Source organism: Myotis daubentonii, chromosome 11 (assembly GCF_963259705.1).
Source record: "Myotis daubentonii chromosome 11, mMyoDau2.1, whole genome shotgun sequence".
Lineage (NCBI taxonomy): Eukaryota > Metazoa > Chordata > Mammalia > Chiroptera > Vespertilionidae > Myotis > Myotis daubentonii.
In genome coordinates, this window is record NC_081850.1 from 70,664,743 (window position 1) to 70,686,481 (window position 21,739).

The following is a 21,739-nucleotide window of genomic DNA, read 5'->3' on the forward strand; positions in this document are numbered from 1 at the left end:
TGATTTCTTTTTTCTGTCAATTCCCTCCCTCTGGCCCTATCTTCCTCTTTCCCTCTCTTTCCTCCTTCAACCCTTTCTCAGAAGCCATTATAAAATCCAAGGCTCCATCTACCTACAGCAGTGCTTCTCAACCTTGGCTGCACATTAGAATCACCTGGGAATCTTTTTAAAATCCTGATTTCTGGGTCTCATCCTCTGGAAATTCTGTTTCTTTGTTATGGGGTGGGGCCACAACATTAGTAACAAAGAAACAGAATTTCCGGAGGATGAGGCCCAGAAATCAGGATTTTAAAAAGATTCCCAGGTGATTCTAATGTGCAGCCAAGGTTGAGAACCACTGACTTAGAGGGATTATAAGCAGCTGAGGTTGTGAGCAGCATTTTCTCTTGGGAAACTCTCCAGCTCCTCTGGGCGAGAGGAAGTGCTGGGCAGACAGGAGGTGCTCCTGAGGAGCTGGCGGCAGAGCCTGAACCCTGAATTCTAGGTACCCGGGGCCAGAAGAGTCTCTCTCATTCAAAGGTTGCGAGCCAACAGCTTCCAGGCTACACAACCCACAGAAACGTTTGGTTTGGCACATGAAGTCCTTAACAGAAGTCAAAATTATTTGCCAATATGTAAAAAACCCTGAGAGATTTCATATTTTAAAGACTCGAGAAAAAATGGAAAATCTGGCCACCCCAAGCCCATATTTCCACCTTGTCACACTTGGCTAGAGCCGTCCCCTTTGGAAGCAGCCTGGTATCCTCAGTTCACCACAGTCCCCACCATTCCCGGTAGTCTCTCCAGCATTCAGCCTGAGCGACATTTCTATCTGTCCTCGAGTTTTGTATTGTATTGTCTCATTTATTAGGTTGGAAGAAGATTTCTTAGTTTCCCTATTACTTTCAAAGTGCATGTGTATGTACCTGTGTGTGCGGGGTAGGGAGAGGAGGGGGGAGTCTGGGAGGAACTCACATAAAGGGATAGAGTGTTTTGTTCTTAAAGAAAGTCAAACTAAAATATTTTAGTACACCTGAAACTAACATAATCTTATGCCAATTATATACCAATTAAAAAAAAATAAAACCAGCAGGGATTACCTTGGTGGTAGGGGCACTGCCTGGCATGGAGAGGGGAGAACTCTGGGGAGCTGGAAATGTCCCCACCCCGACTTGGGTACTGGTTTCATGAGTGGACACAAATATAAACACTTACCATGCCATATGCTTAAGATGACCATGTAAGTTATAGCTCAATTAGGAGTAAAGAACCTCAACTGTATCTGAAAGTCCCCTTTGATAAGTTGGGTGGTACGTACGTGAGGGTTTGCTATATTTCCTCTAAGTCTGAAATATTTATAGTAAATACTACTGATATTACGAAACATATACTAGTACATAGGTATTCAACATAAAAAAATGGTGTTTGGCCTGCTTCACCCATTCAGCCCACCTGCCTGGATCCTGCATATGTTTGAGTTTGTGGCTCTTTGATCTCAGCCTCTCTCAATTCACAGATGGGGAGACCGTGGCCTAAAAAGTGATACAATTTGTCCAAGGACATAAAGCAAGAAGGTTCCTGGGCTTGAACTAGGCCTTGGTCACCTCACTCAGCGACCATGAATATTTAGTGAGCACCTACTGTGAGCTAGGCACTGCGGGGTGTATGATGGTGAATAAGATAACCACGGGCCTGCCTTCACAAAGGTCACTGTTGTGGCAGCACAGGATGTCAGTGGTGATACTGTACTCATCTAAGTAGTCCTCATTCTCTCCTTATATGCCAGTGGGTGCTTAGAACTGAGCCCATCATGTACTGAGCACAAGTGGCAGGCTGCAACTGGCCTGCCTTGGCTCACAAGAGGCAACAGTGAGGTTTCTCTCTTCCTAACTTTGTGTGCAGTGACAGTAACTTGGAAAACTTGGTATTTGCCACGGTGGGAATATTTACACCACAGTAAGTGGCAAATGCTACAAATCAGAGTTCCTTTCGGGGGGGGGGGGGGGCAGTTGCTAACTGTTTACCAGCATATCCCTGGTAAGCAGTCAGTAAACATTTTGCCTTTATTATTGCTGTACATTCAAGATAGGCTGCATGGGTAGCTTGAATAAGCTGCAGCATCAAACTGACATGGGTCCCCGTTCACTTCCTCTTAGGCATGAGGCTTCCATCTCTGGGACTCCATTTCCTCCACTGGAAAAACAGAGACTACGACCTACCTCATAGGGGAGTGTGTGTGCATGTGTGTGTGAGTTGGAGTTTGAGGTGAAAATAAGTGACCCAATGCCCGATGCACAGTAGGCGTCCATGAACTGTCAGTTCTCGCCTCTCACTTTCTTACCCTGGGACGAAGGTGACAGGAGTGGGGGTAGACCCTTGCCCCGACCATCTACCTCACGCTGGTCCTGGGAGGCAGACCTGCAGAAGGCAGAGCTGTCCAGGGCCTGCTCCGCCCTGGTGCCTCCCGCACCAGCAGCTCTATTTCTGCAGCTCTCGCCACACAAGGGGCAAGTGTGCAGTGAAGGCCAGCTTTCTGCTGTATTCCTGGAAATCATCAATCTCTGCCCTTCACCCTCCTCCCTTTTTCTACCACATTTTTTTCCTCCTGGATAATGAGGCCTCCAGAGACCGGTGGAGGTCTGAACCTCGTTATGGCTCTCTTGGTAGGCCGGCATCAATAAAGGCCGGCAGACCAGGGAACGGGTGGGGGCTGGGGCAGGCAGGCAGCGGGTGGGCAAATGGGGAGGGGGCTTGCAGGCTTTCAAATCCCTGGATTTATTTCACAGTGAATTATAACTGAACTTTTTAGTGCCCTGGGCTCTCAGAGGGAGGGGTGGGAATTCACCTGGGGTGGGGAGGGTGCGGAGCAAAGGCCTGAGTGGAAGCTGGGCCAAGGCACCATGGTCTGGGCCAGGCAAAGGAGCCCCGCAGTCCCAGGTGTGAGTGGTCTCCTGGGTCTGCAGTGTGGGAGTGTGTCCCTGCCTGTGGGTGTGTGGGAGTCAGGGTAGGAGCGAGAGGGAGGCACGGAGGGAAGGAGCTGAGATCATGGTCCGGGCTCTGCTCCTGTGTGACCCTGGGTGAGGGATGGCGAAAGGCATGGCCAGTGGAGAAAAGGGCTGGAGGAGTGTGAGCTGAGGGAAACAGGGCTGCCTGGTGGGTGCGTGGGAGAGGCAGGAAGAGAGAAACCAGGGAGACAGAGGGGGTGGACATGGAGGGAAAGAGGGCAGGGGAGGCAGAGTGAGGTGACAGTCCTGTCAGGAGAGGGAAGACAGGGAAAACAGGCAGGAAAGGGAGATAAAGTTGGAGATGGCACAGAGAGCAGCAGAAGAGGAAGAGGAGGGGAAGGGAGGGGAGGAGAATGCTGGGGGGCATGGGGCAGCAGAGGTGGGCTGGCCAGGTCCAGCGCCAGGTCCATAGGCCCAGAGTGCTGAGTAAGCCCTCACAATCCTGCCATCCTCTCATTTGAGAAACAGGACACCTGGTATCGGGTTCTTCCCAGCTATCTGGGGCACGATCTGCAGGTGGGCAGACCAGAGGCCTCCCAGCACCCAGGCAGGAGGCTGGGCCAGAGACAGAGCTGAACCTCAGCCCTGCACCCCAGAGCCTCTGCCTCCCACTTTCTTCAGGGGAAGGGCAGTGCCCAGAGCCAGTTCCTGTGGCCTGGAATGCGTGCTGCCCTGGAGGACAAGAGCAGCCCCCACATCAGCTCTGAGGGCCCCTGACTGATCACATAAAGGAAGTAGGGGTGGCCAGCCCCCAAATGAAATGGGCAATGCCATTGGCTGTCAGGAGGTGGGGCTTCCAAGGTCTGGCTGGGCAAGCCAGCCTGGCGCCTTGAGTAGAGCAGGGCATGTGGCTCAGGCTTGGGTTCGAGCTGTCACTCCGGAGATCTCAGAGTCCATGGCCGAGAAGGCAGAGAGTGCTGCCCACCCTGCACCACAAAACCATTCCAAGGTTTAAATGCAGTCTGTGTGCCAGGACTGGGCACATGAACATAGTAAGTGCTTCACAAACTGTAGGTGTTACTGGTTCCCCATATCGCATATTAATTGCTTTCCACCAAATGAGGAAAGCACGGGGAAGATGCCATGGCTGTGGCATGTAGAAGGCTTCCAAGAGCTCACACTGAGAAGCCGGACAGCACCTCTCTCATGAGTGCATGTGTGACCCGACTGTGCTCTCTACTCATGCGTTTGTGTCCAGGTTTCCTCTTCTGTAACTAGAAACATCAGTCCCCTAGGCTGTCATCGGATTCAGTGGGACAGGAAAGCATAGGTCCTAAGCACAGGACCCAACAGAGTATTAAATATTTAAGGACTGGAGAGTGATTGTGACAGAGAGGTGTGGCCATGTGACAGTGTAACACAGGTAAAGCGATGAGTGCAGCACCCAGGCAACACAAATGTTCGACAAGGGCATTTTCCTCCCCTTAGGCCCAGGTAGGAAGTCCTTGTCACTTACCTGCACCCGCGTGGGGTTCAGCCAGTAAGGGATGTCACGGACAGTCACGTTCGTGGGCAGGATAATGGGCTCACTGTTGTGGTCCAGGCAGGAGGTGGCACACTCGGACCCTGTGGGAAGCAGAGTTTGAGCTGGCCACTTAGCCCCAGTCTCCTAACGCCCAGGGCTGCTCTTCCCAGAGTGGGCCCTGCCGCTCTCTGGCCCCCAGTGGACTGGGCTGCCCACTCTGAGGGCAGTGGGAGGGAGGGAACTCCCCAGCAGGGCTGCCCCTGGTCTCCCTGACTGTTCTCTCGTCTCCAGTTCAGCTGGCACCCACTGCCATTTGCATTGGCCCCGAGCCCAGTTTGGTCTTGTTCCTCCTTTGCTTGAAGACCTTTTCAAGGTTCCCCATATCCAGGGCAAGGTCCAACCCCCTTCCCCGGCCTTCATGGTCTCATCTCCCACTAACTACCTTCACACTTTGTTTAGCCCAACTGGCCTGCGCCTGGCTTTCCCTCTGAGCCCCACACGTCTTTGCCTCTGTCCTGCTCTCATTCTCTCCCTCTGAATCATCCCACCATCTGCCTTCTCACAGTCAAGTCCTACTGGCTTCAAGGCCAAGGTCATGTCCTCCAAGAAGCCTGCCCCATGTGTGTGCAGTGGAGGGAGCAGTGTTCAGCAGTGAGGAGTCTCACTCCAGTGTTGGCCCTACCCCTTGTGTCTCCCTTCCACAGTTACAGAGATGCCCCGAGAGGGCAGGGACAAGGTAGGTTCATCCCTAAGCCTAACCTGCTGCCTGACACACAGGGATTGCTAATAAGCACCAGGCTATTTCTTGGCACAGGACTTGCATTCATGCCTTCTACTCTTCTTCAAATGGTGCCTTACCAGGACCCTTCAGACCCCCAGCCTGCTTAGAGGAGACCTCTGTGCTTTCCTGACTGACCAAACCCCCCTCACAGCACCCGCATTTGTCACTACCCCTTCCCGTTGGCTTGGGGACTTTTAACATCTGTCAGTATCTCTCTACCCTGTGGGATTGTAAGCTCCACAAGGTCAGCACACTGTGCATGGCAGATGGCGGGCACTCGATAAGGACTTATGACATGAATGAAAGAGACGTTGAGGCAATGAGCGCATAGATGGAGAAGAAATGAGTAAGTGAATGAATGCATGACACAAGGAGTGAATGAGGAATAGGGGCTTAGGTATCTTATGAAGAAGGAAGAGAGTACGTGAGTGGGTGCATGAATGAATAAATGACCGAATACATGAAAAGGAATACAAAGAACTGAAAAAAAATGAAGGCATGGATGACCAACGGGGACTGAAGCCTTCGGTCCAGGGATTTCTCCTTGAAGATGATTAGCTGTCTAGCTGTGGGATGGCAAGCTGGCTCTAATTTGGCTCATTCATGCTCTGGTCTGACCTCACACATTCTGACGTCTCTTGAAAATCAATCCTATCCCAGGACATGTCCCAGGCCTCCAAAAAGGTGCTTACTCATGTGGGCAAAGAGTAAGGGTGAGGATCCAACCAGGGCCCTAAGGAGGCCTTTCCCCACCTGGGTGCCAAGACCACCCTGAACACCAGAACACCATGTGTTCACAAGAGACAGACAATTCTTTAAAATATATAAATATATAAAAGTGTATAAAAATACATACATATATATATATTATATATATATAATTCTATTAGCCGTTCTAAAGCCTCCCTTCCAAATGTGTGTGTATGTGTATACATACAGGGTGGGGCAAAAGTAGGTTTAAAGTTGTTCATATAGAATATAATAAAATAATCTATATATATAAAAGGCTAATATGCAAAGTGTCCCCTCAGGAGTTTGACCGGGAGACTGGGAGTTCGATCACTCAATATGACATGTGCTGACCACCAGGGGGTGGCGTGGAATGAAGGAAGGCCCTGGCTGCCAGCTCCGAATGGCCCTGATTGCCAGCCAGGCCTAGGGACCCTACCCATGCATGAATTCTGTGCACCAGGCCTCTAGTTAATAGATAATAATACAAGAACAAACTCTGTGTTTCAAGTCCATCATGGTTCAGTGATTGAGTGTCAACCTATAAACCAGATGGTTACAGTTCGATTCCTGGTCAGGGCACATGCCTGGGTTGTGGGCTTGATCCCCAGTAGGAAGCATGCAAGAGGCAGCCAATCAATGATTTTCTCTCTTCATTGATGTTTCTATCTCTCTCCCTCTCCCTTCCTCTCTGAAATCAATAATTATTAAAAAACGAAACCCTACTTGTCCCACCCTGTACACATGCATACACACATACATATGGACGTGTGTGCATACACACACACTTCTCGTGCATGCCTAGTTTATCCCGTGAACTCCTGTTGCAGCTTCTCCTCCCTTCAGTGGAAGAGGCATGGGGGGTGAAGAAGAGGCGAGGGTGGGTGGCAGGTGCAGGACAGGTTAGAACCTCCTCACTTTACACACCAGGATGCTGAGCCCAGAAGGGGGAGTGACCTGCCTTGCGGGTGCCTTTCAGAGGTTGCTCCTTCTGCACATCCAGCCTCTAAGAGAGGTGCCCTCACGCCCCTTTCACAGGTGCCCAGAGCTCAGGTTACAGAGCTGGCAGTCCAGGACCATGAATGAGAACCGCTGTCTCTCTGACTTCCAAGCCCAGCGATGGAAATAATGGAGCCTCACAGAGGAAGAGGAAGGGAGGCAGTCGAAGGGGACAGAGGCGGGTGAAGGGCCAGAGGAGAAGAAAGCAATGGGGGGAATGCGAAGAAAGACGAATGATGAGAATAAAGGGGACACTGGCTGGGTAGTGGGGGAAGCTCAGAGCTGGGTGGTTGTCATGTGATCCATCCTGGAGTTTCTACAGAGCAAGGACAACGCCAGACTTCCAGGATAAAATGCTTCTCAAAAAAAGAAGGGGCAGCCTCTGAGACACAGACCAAAGCTGTCTTATCCCAAGAGGGAAGAAAGGAAAAATTCTGGTCAACACAGGAGGCAGTGGCCGCCCTGTGCTGCTGCCTGTCTTACTTCCTCTTCTCTGTGCTCTCTCCTCTGCGCTCCCCTCCCCCACGCCTGGGCAGCTCTGGGCTTGGAGACCAGGCTGCTGTGTTGTGATATATGAGCCCTAATTGGCATCATCACAGAGCAGTGATCTCACCAGGCCCCTGCCTGCCTCTCCTTCCCCAAGGAGCAGGGAGGTGGCAGCTTTGGTGGCAGTAGCCATGAGAGCTCCTCACTGCCAGAGCCTCCCTATCCTGCTGGGGGAGGGGGGGGTGGCGTGGCCCTGGGCAGCCCCAGATGTGCCCTCCAGCCCCCAAGTCCCACACAGACCTCACCCTTTACAAGGCTTTTGATGAAGTCCCTCTCCTTAGAGAGGTGGGCTCTCCCCAGGGAGGGGCTCCCCCTGGGATGGATGATGTCTGAGGGGCCTTCAGAGGTGAGGAGGGAGAGGGAGCTGGAGCCCAGGAGGTGAGGAGGGAGAGGAGCTGGAGCCCAGGAGGTGAGGAGGGAGAGGGAGCTGGAGCCCAGGAGGCGAGGAGGGAGAGGGAGCTGGAGCCCAGGAGGTGAGGAGGGAGAGGGAGCTGGAGCCCAGGAGGTGAGGAGAGAGAGGGAGCTGGTCCCCAGGAGGTGAGGAGGGAGAGGGAGCTGGAGTCCAGGAGGTGAGGAGGGAGAGGGAGCTGGAGCCCAGGAGGTGAGGAGGGAGAGGGAGCTGGAGCCCAGGAGGTGAGGAGGGAGAGGGAGCTGGTCCCCAGGAGGTGAGGAGGGAGAGGGAGCTGGTCCCCAGGAGGTGAGGAGGGAGAGGGAGCTGGTCCCCAGGAGGTGAGGAGGGAGAGGGAGCTGGAGCCCCGGAGGTGAGGAGGGAGAGGGAGCTGGAGTCCAGGAGGTGAGGAGGGAGAGGGAGCTGGTCCCCAGGAGGTGAGGAGGGAGAGGGAGCTGGTCCCCAGGAGGTGAGGAGGGAGAGGGAGCTGGAGCCCCGGAGGTGAGGAGGGAGAGGGAGCTGGAGTCCAGGAGGTGAGGAGGGAGAGGGAGCTGGAGCCCCGGAGGTGAGGAGGGAGAGGGAGCTGGAGCCCAGGAGGTGAGGAGGGAGAGGGAGCTGGAGCCCTGGAGGTGAGGAGGGAGAGGAGCTGGGTGTCCAGCAGGGACCCTGCCCTCCCTCTTCCTTCTCACTCAGTGTCCCCCGTTGCTTCTCCTGGCCAGGCTTCCCTGTGTGCCCCCACCTCCCTGGGTGACCGACCCATTCATCAAGGGCATCTGCGTGGCAGTGGGAGCATGGGCTGCAGGGGAGGGAAGGAGATTCAGTTTCCAAGGACAGGCAGACTTCCTTCCCTTTCGGCTCTGATCATGAGGAAGCTCATGGGTGAAGGGATGCCGCTGCCACCTCCTCCCACCGCTAGACCGTGCCGAGGGCAGCAGAGCCAGGCCCTGCGGCTATGTGCGTGCGGCTGTGATGTGGGAATGCAGCCTACGCACAAGGTGGGCAGGAGATGTGTCGGTGTGCATGGTGGTGTGAGCTCTGTTGGCCTTTTGTGCATCTTTCTGTGTGTTTGATACGTTTGGGGCCTAAGAGGTGGTTGTGCCTGTAATGTGTGTGTTCTGATGTGTCACGTGTGAGCTTGAGCTCCGTGTGCCTGTGTGGATGTGTTTGTGTGGGTGCTGTGTTCGTGTGGTATTTGGCTGATGTGTACGTGCTGGGCATAAGTTTACTGAAGGATGTGTGTGTGTGTCTGGGTCTACGTTTCATTCCCAAACATGTGTGCTTGTGTTTATTTATGCGTGTATGAATATATTTGAATACGCCAGTGGGTGTAGACATAAAGTCTGTTTTTATAGGTGTTTTTTTTTTTTAAAAAATAAAGTAACTCAATCAGTGTTTTGCTTACTGCCAGTCGTGAGTGTGACTGAATGTTCACTGCATATCCTAAGTTGGGGGTAGGGACGCCATCACAGACGTAGTGTCCAGAGCTGTGCACATCCATCAGCAGTGACGGGAAGGAGCAGCCAACAGACTCGCTGTTGCTCACCTGTTGCCCCACATTCTAGAATGTCCACATTGGCAAGCCCTATGAGATCCCACCTCTCTGCAAGCCTCGTGTCAAGGCCCTTTGGACCATGGCTCTGTAGGATCTTAAAGTGCCTTCTGAATTGTCACAGAGGGCAACCGTGCAGGAGCAGGGCTGAATATAAGAAGGAGCGCTGGTTTCTCCTCTAGGTTTAGGTGCAGACTTCTGGGCTCTGAGGCTGCGTCCATCTCCAGCAGGGTGCTCAGGCCCTGCCCACCCCTGCTCTCAGGAAGTGGTCACTCATCTTGCTGGGTGCAGAACAGGCTGGCTGGGGAGGGAGTGTGTGCACAGATAACCTTCTGCTCCAGACATGCCGGGTGACTGTCCCATAAATCACACTGGCCATGAGAAAGGACATTCAATTCCCTGGGTTTTTCATCATGGTCAATTAGGGAATCCGCCCAAAAGGTCAGCATCACTGTCCTCTGCTGAGCACCGGCTCCATGCACACCCTGTTCCCCAGAAAGCCCCGGGACGGTGATTAATGTGTCTGTCCAGACTCCTGGTTCCCACCAGGCCAATGCCTGGCATCAAAGCCCAGGTTGCCTCCCTCGCTGAGAGCGCTTTGCAAACTGGCCTATCACCTCGCAAATGGTATTTTGAAGCTGCTATTTGTTTATCCTCATTTCGGAGGCAACCGAGACGCCATGGAAAGAACTCGGGCTTTGGAGCGGGTTCTGTTCTCCCTTTAAGTCTCCATTTGCTCAGTTGTTGAAGGTTACTGAGAGGACAGGACATAACGCCTCTAAGTGCTGGCCCATGTAGACGCTCATGAGTGATTACTTATGCAAATGTTAAGATTAATAATAAAGGCAGCCACACTGAACCACTATTGCCTTCTCATCTCCCTCCCCCTGCCACATGGTTGCTCTGTCTGCAATATCATTTCGTGCCCAACAAGCTCTTTCAGAGCCCTGTGTAGGTGAGCCTGCTATACACACTTCTCCCCCTGACCCCCCCCCCCCGCCCCCGCCCCCACCGCATCCAGGAAGGAGCCTGGTTGCATCCGGCTCCCTTTCCCCAGGGCCTCCCACAGGGCCCCACAGGGCCCCACAGGGCAGAGGCACCCAGCTACCCGGTGAGGCACCAGCCCGGGCTCTCCGGAGCCCTTGCCCCTCCCACGCTGCCCGCATGCGCCCGTACTACCTATGGCGTAGCCTTCAGGACACTGAAGTTTGAGGTTGCTGTTGAGCTGGTTTGGGGCCGAGCACTGGCCTTGCATCTCCTGGCAGAGGTGGAAGGAGCCGCTCCAGGTCCCGTCTTTCCGGCAGTGGATGACGTTGCTTCCCCGGCCCTGAGCACCACGGAAACACAGTCAGACCAAGACACCACCCTCAACCGCAGCTTCTCAAGGAAAAAAGGAAATCAGAGCAATTTGTTAACACTGGTGGCACCGATGGCATTGGTAATACCTCCATTGGTAATACCTGCATTCTACAGACGGGGAAACTGTGGAGGGCTCAGTGTGGGCCCATTCTGCAAACCCCGTTCCATGTCTGAACTGGCCAAAGCTTCTCAGAGAGCCTAACTCCCAGGCTCCCTAAGTCCTGGCTCAGTGTCCCTGCAGAGATTTCAATCAGAGAGATTTGTTTTGTTGGTTGTTTTTATTAACTGAGAAGGCAGGGGCCCCAGTGCACCCCAGCCCATACGATGAGGGAGAGCACGGGCCCGGGACTGTTTGTGAGGAGGCAGGGACACACCAGAGCTTGCTTCCTCTCAGGCAGTGAGAGAACATCCCATGCCAGGCCTCTGCCATTTGCTCGCGGCGCTGCCTGGGCCCAGCTGGGAAGCTTTCTCTTGCCCCTTCCTTCCTTCCTTCCTTCCTTCCTTCCTTCCTTCCTTCCTTCCTTCCTTCCTCCCTCCCTCCCTCCCTCCCTCCCTCCCTCCCTCCCTCCCTCCCTCCTTTCTTCTTTCCTTCCTTCCTTCTTCATCATCCATTCCATTCATTCCAGCAATGAAGGTACCAAGAAGCTGGCATGGGGATGCTTTGACCTGTGTCCTCCCTAGAGTCTTTAAAATAAACAATACTCAGTTCCTCCATCTTCTGCACCGCGGTGAATGCAGCTTGCAGACACAGGCCTTCCTGCAAACCCCATTCTGTGTCCAAGGTTCTAATGGGAGTCCGGCTCTGTAGAAACCTCAGAACTGCCTCTGAATTCAAGGACCACCTCTTAGTGCCCATTCTGTTCCCAGCTCTGTGGGGCCCAAAGTAAAGCGAGCCAGTATCTGGTCCCACTGAGCCGGGGAAGAAAAGACAGTGGTGTGAGCAGCCAGCCATGTCAGTGTGACTGTGCTCGGTCACAGTGCTGTGAGTACACGGGGACAGTCACCGGTTGTGCAAGGGTAAGCAGGGAAGGCTTCATAGAGGAGGTGATAGATGGAAATAAGTCTTTAAGGATGCATAAAATCACAGGCAGCACAGGGATGGGAGGACATTTCTAAAAGGCCAAAGGCCATGTGCAAATGCAAGGACGTATATTTAGCAGCAGAGAGTCCCCCCCACCCCTACCAACCTTGTGACCCAAGAGAGAAAATGGGGGAAGATTGAGCTGGTAAGGCCAGTAAGGTGTGGGGCCTTAAATGTCAGCTTATGTTTGGAAACAGAGAACTGTGGGTGGTTTCTGCCCAGGGGTCCATCTGCCTGAGAACAAGCTATGTATCCTCTCCCTCTTTCAAGGTCACGAGGAGAGAAAGTACACGAGGTAGAGGTGCTAACCATGCTCACCAGGGCACCAATCTGTGGAACGGCCCGTGTCCAATCCCAGAGCGCCCCAGCCTTAACTCTGCCTCATTCTCCTGCTCCTTGCTCCCTGCAGCACCATCACCAACCTTGAACTTTCGTTTAAATTGACTGCATTACTGTAAGCTGAATCACACGGCCATGCTCTGTGCTCACTGCCCCTTCTGTCTGCTGTTTCCTATCCCCTCCTGTCCACAATCATCATCTGGCACAAGCCATTGTCTTAATGCCTCCTGATTGTGCAGAGCACACTGCCTTAAGGTCTCTGACACGCATCACCCGTTGTGCCTAGATGATGAGCTCCCCAAGGTCTAGGAAGGTGCCCTATTCACCTGTGAAGCCGCAGGGCCTTCTGCAACCTTTAATAGGTCCTGGCCATTCCATTCACTCATTCATCACTCAAAGGATATTTCTTCTATTCACTCAAGACCTGTTTGTTAACAAAAGGTGGAGTGAATAGGTAGAGTTATGGAATGAACTTGGCTATTAAATGAAGAAAAATGAACACATGGATGAGGAAATCAATGAGTAGGTGAGTGAATGAAGAAATGAGGGGATGAATGAATTAGTGCATGCCAAGGAAACAAATAAAATGTTTGGAAGGGCTAATACAGGCTGAAGCTCCCATCTGGGAAAACAGCTGCAAGGAGACAAGATTCAGAAGAGAAAGGGGGGCCCATCTCCAAGATTCACAAGGAGGGGCCAATGGCACTGGGAATCTCTGTGTCCGTGGGTGAAGGGTGGCCCATCCCCAGCATGTAGCCGCGGGCCGACTTGCATAGTCCACCAGAGATGTTCTGTGTGAGCACAGGGGAAGTTTAAGAGGCTTCCAGAGAACCCCAACTCTCCCTCCCAGAGCCCCAGGCTCCAGGCCCCATGATTCTGCTGGGCCCCCAGGGGAGTAGGAAATTGACCCCAATTTCCTGGAGCCTTGGCCCGAGGCTATGATGCACTTGGCCTCCAGCCCCTGCAGGGCTGCAGACCTCAGCACTACTTGGGCCAGAGCTGGCTGGGGAGCTCAGTTTGCAACAGAGAATGTATCAGAACTCGCTGGAATCTGCTCGGGGAATTTCAAACCGGGAAGGCTCCACCATAAAAGGCGGGAGCATGAAGGCACTGGTCTTGCTGCCTCCAGTCTCTCTCTCCTGCCCAGCTCATCTGGCACTCTGTGCTGCTGACTAAATCTGCTTTAAGAAGACTCCTTCTGCTAAGATGCCTTCGCCTTCCTCACCAGGCATGCTCCCAGGCTGGCAGTCCCGGGCTTCCACGGTGGAACCCAGACAACAGGTCCAGCCCCACCTCTTGCTACGTGCATGTCCTTCCTTTGGCCTCCTGGTCACCTGGCCCCTCCAGCACACTTCTCTTGCTTCCCACCACCACACCTTTGATGCGCCCTCTGCAAAGCAGACTTTCTGGAGCCTCTCTGGATGTTCAAACCCTCCTCTGGAGTAGATCTTGGGGCACTCAGGGCTCGCCTACCACCTGCTGAAGATCCTCGGAGCAGGTCCTTGATGTGAGTTGGACCGCAGAAGACCTGACTGTGCATCCAATACGGGAAGACCAGAGACCACTGGAGCACCTGGCTCTGAATGCACCATTTTGCACACTAAGGTGAAATCCTCAAGAGGGCTAAGCGTCCCTCAGCAAGTCTGCCTCTCTGAGCCTGCGTATACATCTGCAAGAAAAAGCATTGCATCCCGGCCAGTGTGGTTCAGTGATCACAGCATCAGGCACAGACCAGTCCTAGGTTTGATTCCTGGTCAAGGGCACATACCTGAGTTGCAGGGCCACAGAGAGGGAGAGGTAGAAGTATCAATGATGAGAGAGAATCATTGATTGGCTGCTTCTTGTACGCCACACACTGGGGATGGAATCCACAACCCGGGCATGTGCCCCTGACCAGGAATTGAACTGTGACCTCCTGGTTCATAGGTCGACACAACCACTGAGCCATGCCGGCTGGGCAGCCTAAGTGAAGCTTATAGAGCTTGGCACATAATTCAGGCTAAGAGTTAGCTAAGACTCTTAACCACTCTGCTATACTGTCTCTAAGGGTACTTCAGAATGAACCAACCATCACCCAGGTTTTAGAAATGCCAGCAGCAAGAATGGAGAAGTGATGTAGCCAGTCCTGTAGATGCCAATGCTGGGGCCAGGTCCCTTGACTGTAAGTGTCTGTGAATTTACCAGCGTGGAGGGGAGAGGAAAGGGAGGGGAGGGAGATGGAGAATTAAACTTCTTCTATTTAGTAGAAATACAAATAAAATAATTGCAGAGAGAAATGTGGCTGCATCAGGGCAAGGCGGAACCAGGAAGTGCAGTGCAGGATTGAAATAGTTAAGCTCTGGAGGCAGCCTATGCTGCCCACAGGAACACCAGTTCTATCACATCCAGGTTGCATAAAGTCGGGCAAAGCACCTGACCTCACTGAACCCCATGTCCCTGGTCTGTGAAATGGGACAGCAATGCCAGATGTCATGGGGCTTAAACGCAGTCGTCTCTCCAAGCCAGTGGTTCTCAACCTTGGCTGCACATTAGAATTACCTGGGAATCTTTTTAAAATCCTGATTTCTGGGCCTCATCCTCCGGAAATTCTGTTTCTTTGTTACTAATGTTGTGGCCCCACCCCTAACAGAGTGACAACACGTCCTACAGGAGGCGGAGAGCTACAGGAGAGGGCAGGGAACAATTTGTTCTGGGGTGAGGCCCAGAAATCAGGATTTTAAAAAGATTCCCATGTGATTCTAATGTGCAGCCAAGGTTGAGAACCACTGCAAGTATTAGCCCAGCAACCGGTGTGGAGCAGATGCTCAATAAATTGCAGCTGCTGTTAATTACTGGTCTCTGTTCCCAGTCACGCGCATTCACTTCCTGCAAGCGAGGTGCAGCCTGGGCAGGAAAACGTGGCTTGTGTGATGACTCGGTTAGGAGATCTGAGGCTTTAAGACCTGATTCAGCCGGTAACCTGCTGGGTGACTTGGCTAAGTCCCTTCTGCTCTCTGGGCTCCAGTGGTGCCATTGATAGAATAAGTGGATGGAATGGGAGACACTCTGAGATCCCGCCCACTGCTCACATCACATGGGTGATGTTTCTGACTTCCTCCAGGAAGCCCAGGTGCGTGGGCAAGCACTGGATGACCCTGAGACTGGACGTGGCCCCTGCCTGCGGAGGCACTGTACCCGAGAGCTATGCTGTGTCCGCAGCAGAACCCGCCAAGGCAGCGGCACGCCACTGGTGGCAGAAAGGCTTCTACAGCCACCCTCTGTGACCCACGGGAGGAACCGAGGGCATGTGGATCCCACTCCCACGCTCCCTCTCTTGCCCCTGTTGAGTTGCCAAAACCCACCATTAAGTAATAACTTTGTACACAAAATCCCTTCAGGCTTTTCCTCCCCTGCACCTCCCAGAGACCCCGTCCCTACCCCGAGATGGCCCACTCCCCGAATTACCTACAAACAAGAACTGAGCCTGAATCCTCACCTCAGACAGCTCAGGAGCACCTGCGCGGGATTAGTGCTGAGACAATCAGGCTTCTCGCCAGTCCCCTGGGCACGAACCCGTGCACCCTGCCTTTGCTACCTGACTTCCCTGGCAACCTCTGGGCCAAGCATCAGTCAACACCACCGCCTCTCGCAACCGTGGGCAAGCACCGAGCCTCCTGAAGTTTCCTTCCTCATCTGGCCAATGGGCATATACTGTCTTTTTCAAAGGTTTAGAGTGAGTTGTCAAAATGAGAGAAATCCTGTAACACTGGTTTGGCATCTGGGGAACACTTAACGAGAAAGCTGTTATTAGGAAGGTTCTTTGTCTTGGTTTACAAAGATTCATTCTAGAACAAACAGTCCAATAGGGTAGCCACTACACAAGTGTGGGCTGTTTACATTTAAAACTATATACGACGTCCTATTTCGCTGCTCAGTCACATTTCAGTGCTCCACAGCCACACGTGGCTAGTGGCCACCATACTGCCCAGTGCAGCTATGAGGGTTCACCATCACAGTGTGACCAGGCAGCGCTGGTCTAGATCCATATAGTCTACAGATTTATTGAGCGAGAGGCCAGGTCTCCCTGTGGTTCCACTGACCTTCGCCTTCCACCCCCCCACACACCCTGGCCTCACGCATGCTGGGTCTCTGACTTTCTGGGGTAACTTTGCAGCCATCGCCTTTGTGTTTAGCTCCTGTAAGAGCCCACTTGGGGCATCGGGAATCATCCTCACTAGACGTGACCTCACAGGTGGTCTGGTTCACTTGCACCACACCCAGGGCTGCTGGGTAGGGGCCACAGGTGTGCTGCACCCTTTCAGGGGATACTCGTAGACATACACTGCTTTCATGGACCCCACCCGCATGTTGTGTCTGAGGAAACTGAAGCTTAGCGAGTTAAATAACTTGCCCAAGTCTCCCCATTAGTAAGGTGGTGGAGCCAGGATCTGAACTCTGACACCAGGCCTAGCATCATCCTGGCTCCCAATGAACCAACCAAGTGGAGGGTTTACTTGTTAATTTGCTCTTGTGGCAGTGGGAGAGCGAACACGCATCTCCCCTACGACAGCCCCCGTCCTCTCCGCCAGGGTCTGAACTCGTTTGGAAGGCCAAGAATTCCTGCTCGTACAAGCTATTGGGTTTAAGATGCTTCGGACCGTACGTTTCTGCGCGTTTACAGGCAGCAAGAGGGGATCTGAGGTGAATACTAGATTTGGCTCCCAGTCCCCGGGGCTGAGGGCAGAGGAAATTCATTTGCAGTACAAACCAGAAACGTCAATTGTATTAGGAGCCCATTTGGCAGGCGCTCCCTCATTCCTTGAGCCGACAAGCCATACCCTGCTCCTTTGCGTCTAGCCTCTCCGCCTGCTGCCAAACTGAACTGCTTGAGTCGTCTGATACATCTACATTTCCCTCTCCTTTAAGTACAAACTGGCCATGAAAGGTACTTGGCAAGCCCCAGGCAGACTGGGTTTCAGTTTGATAACATGACCGCGGCCAGAATATTATTTGGCTCAGTAGTCGGGGTAACGGTCAGCAACAGTTTTATGTAAGGGAGCGAGAGGGAAGTTGATCGGCCTGCATGAGGCCGTGGTAATCTCTGGCCTTAGCCTGTGCCAGCCCCGGCTTCTGCTTCCCTGGAAGTCAAGGATGGGAACGACTCGGCACACACATCCCTCAGTGGACACTACCAAGGATCTTAAGGGAGTGCCTACTGAATTCAGTCCGCCCACAGTTGGGGGGACCTGGGTTCTGATTCTGACTCCACTGACCCCCGCTGTGTTACCTTGGGTGGTTGAGGGACTTCTCTGAGTCTCGGTTTTCTGAACTGGAAAATGAGGTGATTGGCCTGGATGTTCCCAGCAGCGCTCTGCCCTGCCCTCTCATTTCCCAAGCCCCTACTAGGTGCCTGGCACTGTCCCCAGTGCTGAAAACATTTCCCAGCCTGGGGTGAGAGGTGGGGTGGGGAGGTGAGGTGGGAGCATAACATGGATTTCAGTGTAGTGTGTCCAGTGCTGTGAAGGAGGACCCTGAGAAGAGCACTGAGGCCAGCAGTGCGAGGGACATCAAGGCAGGGTCCCTGGAGGAAGGGGTCCTGAGCTGAATCGTCGAAGGTGGTTAGTGAGGCAGCTGGAAAGGGTGAGAGATGGCAGAGGGGAGGTCATTCTTACTAGTGATAGAGGAAAGGTCTTGAATGCCACCCTGAGGAGTTAGGGTTGAATCCTGAGGGAAATGGGAGTTGCTGGTTCACCAGCCTTTAAGCAGGGGAGCCGTCATGATCAGATTTATGCTCCAAACAAACCACTCTGGCTGAAACGTGGAGGAACAGTGGAGAGGCCAGGGCACAGGCGCAGGGAGGTAACCAGGGAGCTGCCTGGTAGCCCAGGAAAGAGATGGTGTGGCCTACATTAGGGTGAAGGCACTGGAGATACAGGAGGACTTAGGATGTCTTGGAGGGAGAATGGGTTGGGCTTGGTAATGGCTTGGCGGAGGGGAGGAAGGTGGTTTGGCAGTGCCTGGTATTTGGTGGCCAACAATAAAGACTCGTGAGGACTGGCTGGAGGTGGAACCTGCACTGGGCCCAGGTGGCAGGACACTGGCCTCACCTAGATGAATACCCTTGCACACCTGGGAGACACGGGGCTTGGGGTGCGGCCCTAACAGGTTGGGTCTATGAAGGTGGAATTCCTTATAGACTTTGGTCTTCTTTGGAGCTAGCTTGGCCTCTCATTTCTTTCCCATTCTTGACTCCCTACCTGTCTTCCTGGGGGGTGTAGGGGAGGTATGTGTAAGGATTAAGGGCAATTAATTCACAGAACTCCAGCAGAGGCCGGCAGGCTGTTGGACTTCCTCTCGATTACAAGTGGACTGAATAAAATCCAATCCCTGCCATCTCCTTCTCTTCTTTTTTTCTGAAGTTTTCTCAAAACTGCATCTTTAGTCTAAATATGGTTCCCTTTCTCTTTATGCTTGAAGAGTCTTCTGACTTTAAATACTTCAGGGACCAATGTCATGATGATGGTGGCAGACAGTTGGCCAAACAGCCTTGGTCACTCCTATTAGAGTCACTTCACTTTGATCAAATTCATACGCTGGGATTGCATATATGATTTCCTTCGTCAGGTTTCCAATACTAAAGTATTTTCAGAGCTAAGGATCTCAGAACAAATGCAATATGGCATTGCAGGGAAGAAAACAAGGTTCAGAGAGGTTACAAAGAGCATTCGAATCCAATTTCCTAACCTCTGCACTGGTGATGCTGCTACTGCACACACCTGGCATCTGGACAGAGTCCCCTGGAGGAAGTGGTTCTTGAACTACAGGCTGGTCTTGGGTAAGCAGACAGGAGGTGGACCCGAGTATTGATCTTAAGGTCAAGGAGTCTTACCTGGGCGGCATCGCTGTCTTCACACCTGACCCGACACTCGCTGTTGAACTGGAAGCCATCTGTGCACTGGTAGAGCCCGTGGAACTTCGGTGGAGGCGGGTCACATGTCACAGGAACACAGGCTCCCTCCTGCCAGCTGCCGTCTTGGGTGCACTGAGTCTTGAAGGCGCGTCTTCAGGGAAGAGATAAAAGAAGAGGCATCTCAAGGACCAAATCGCTAGAGCCATGCTCTACCCAAACTCCCAGGTGTCTCTGAGGCCAGCTGCGTTTCCACTCCTGGTTCCCTACCTGTCCTGTGGGCTTGAGAGGGGGCATGTGTAGGGATTAAGGAAAATTCATCCATAGAACTCCTTTAACAGGAATGAGCTGGAGTTTCAGATTTTGTCACAGATACATATGAACTGAAATAAAACCCAAGCCCGGATGGGTGGTTTAGTTGCTTGGCACATTGTTCCTTGCACCAAAAGGTCATGGGTTCAATTCCCAGTCAGGGCACATGCCTAGGTTGTGAGTTTGATCCCCATTGGGGCACAAATGAGAGGTAACTGATCTATGTTTCTCTCTCTTCCCCGCCCTCAAATCAATGAAAAAAAGCATATCCTCTGGTGAGGATTAAAAAAAATTAAAATTAAAATTAGTTTAAAAAAAGGAAAAGAAAATCCAAGCCTTACTAGTCCCCGTCTTCTCCCTTCCTTCCTGAGCTCTCTGATTGGTGCTGACACTGATGACGTTAAACCCACTACTTATTGAACAATTACTATGTGCCAGGCATGTGGCAAGCACTTTACATACACATCCTCATTTATTCTGCCCACCATCCTACGGGGAACTCTTATTATTGGCTTCATCTTCTTGTTGAAAAATAGAGGCCCAGAGAAGGGAAGTCACTTGCATGAAGTCACACAGCCGGTAGGCAGGTATTCACAACGTCCGTAACACAGAAGGGGTTTTGCCTCCAGCAAAGAAAGGAACCCTTGCTTCTAATCAGACAGCAGACTCAGCTCTGCTGCTCCCCAGAACCTGCCCCACTTACTTCTTTGACTTCCGAGAGGCGCCGGGCACATGGTATCCAGGCTTGCACTTGTACTTGCAGAAAGAGCCCACCTTGTGCTTGTTCTCTCGGCACCTGGCGGTCTGCAGGTCTGCATTGGGCACCGGGGGCGGAGCCAGACACATGAGCTCACACAGGGCCTCCGGGAAAGACCACAGCCCGTCCTCCATGCAGGTCAGGAGGCTGTTGTTGCCTGGAAACAACAGACAGGCAGGGTTAGCCGATGGGGGTCTGACAGTCAAGCTAATTCATGGGCTGCCGGGACGTATGCCAACCTGAAGAACCAGAGGGTCTTCCACGTGTAATGCCAGACCCTTACACTTACAGCCGGGAACCTTGGGAGATGGAGAGAGCCGCTCAGAAGGAGCCCAGCTTGGGGGTGACTTATCTGTGTCCACCGTGAATTGAGATTCAAGGCTCCTGACTGCCACTCCTGGACCTTTTTTCTGCACAGGAAAGAGACCCCCCCCCCCTTTGCTTTGCCAGGTGGACCTCTGAGCCCAGGGTTGGAAGGCTTTGCCTCCTAATAACTGGCAGAGCAAGCTCCTGCCGAGTCTACTGAGGGCTGTGACCCAGTGTGCCGCGTGACCTCGAGCTGCGGCTCCGCACAGGGCCCTGCGCCCTGTTCATCCCACTCCCCTTGTGCCTGGTAGTGACAGCATTGTGGGACCTGAAGGTCTGACTCTCTCCGTCCCCAATGTTCCTGATGTCCTGCCAGAGCAGGCGGGAGAGCAGCACACCCCCCGCAGCCCGTGCCAGCTCTGCCCGCCGTGCTGACGGCCACCCGGAAGCTGGCCGGATGGAGACGTTGCAAATAAAAGTGAAACCGGGGAGTCCAGCATCTCCCTGCCAGGTCGTATATTATCAGCACAGCCTGCCCCAAGCCTCCCCAGGACAATTAGAGATGGACCCAGCACTTGGGTTTCTCAATCACACGCTCCTCCTCTGGGGAATTACTGAACAGTGTTGACAGAAGGGTGGGGAGCACGGAGGCTCTGGGATTTGGAGGTTGGAAGGTCTGATCTGAAGGGGGCAGGGCGGAGTGATGGGCTGAGCTGAGGTTACTACATGCCGACCGCTCTGATGTGTAATCTCCTGTGTTCTCAAGCACTGCTCCTAGTCTGACACCTCCCATTTGGAAACAGACTCGGAGAGGGAAGTGACCTAAGTTCTCACAGTCAGTGAAACTGCCCTTCAAAACCAATGTTGTGTCACTACAAGACGGTGACTGTTTTTAATGGGAAGCTGGCCCTATATGCTCAGCAGAGCCCTTATTAGCTATTCTGAGAGGCAAACCCCAATATCCCATCTACAGAGAGAAAATAATTGCTCCTGCCCTTCCTGGTGATGAGAAGATACAATGAAACAACAGTTATGAAAAGTGTCCAGAAAATGGTATCAAACTCCTCATTTCCTCCCTCCCTCCCTCCCTTTCCTCCCTCCTAACCCTCTGCCTGCATTAGATCTGAAAGGACTCTGTGAATTGCACAGAAGCTTTCATTTATTCAATAAGCATCTACATAGCGCTCACTATATGCCAGCTACCAACAGAGCAGTGGACAAAACTTAAAAAAGAAGCCTCAAACCCTGCCCTCTGGGA

The 21,739-nt window shown here is 52.8% G+C and overlaps 1 protein-coding gene across 1 annotated transcript in view; it reads right to left on the minus strand.

Moving 5' to 3' along the window:
* Positions 1 to 21,739, minus strand: part of PAPPA (pappalysin 1) — a 221,475-nt gene that overhangs the window by 24,322 nt on the left and 175,414 nt on the right. Inside the window, exons 16-19 of the mRNA XM_059657843.1 lie at positions 20,122 to 20,332; positions 19,089 to 19,260; positions 10,621 to 10,768; positions 4,441 to 4,550 (exon numbers count right to left, since the gene is read on the minus strand). Coding sequence (XP_059513826.1) covers positions 4,441 to 4,550; positions 10,621 to 10,768; positions 19,089 to 19,260; positions 20,122 to 20,332 — 641 coding nt within the window. The remainder of the gene's footprint in view (positions 1 to 4,440; positions 4,551 to 10,620; positions 10,769 to 19,088; positions 19,261 to 20,121; positions 20,333 to 21,739) is intronic.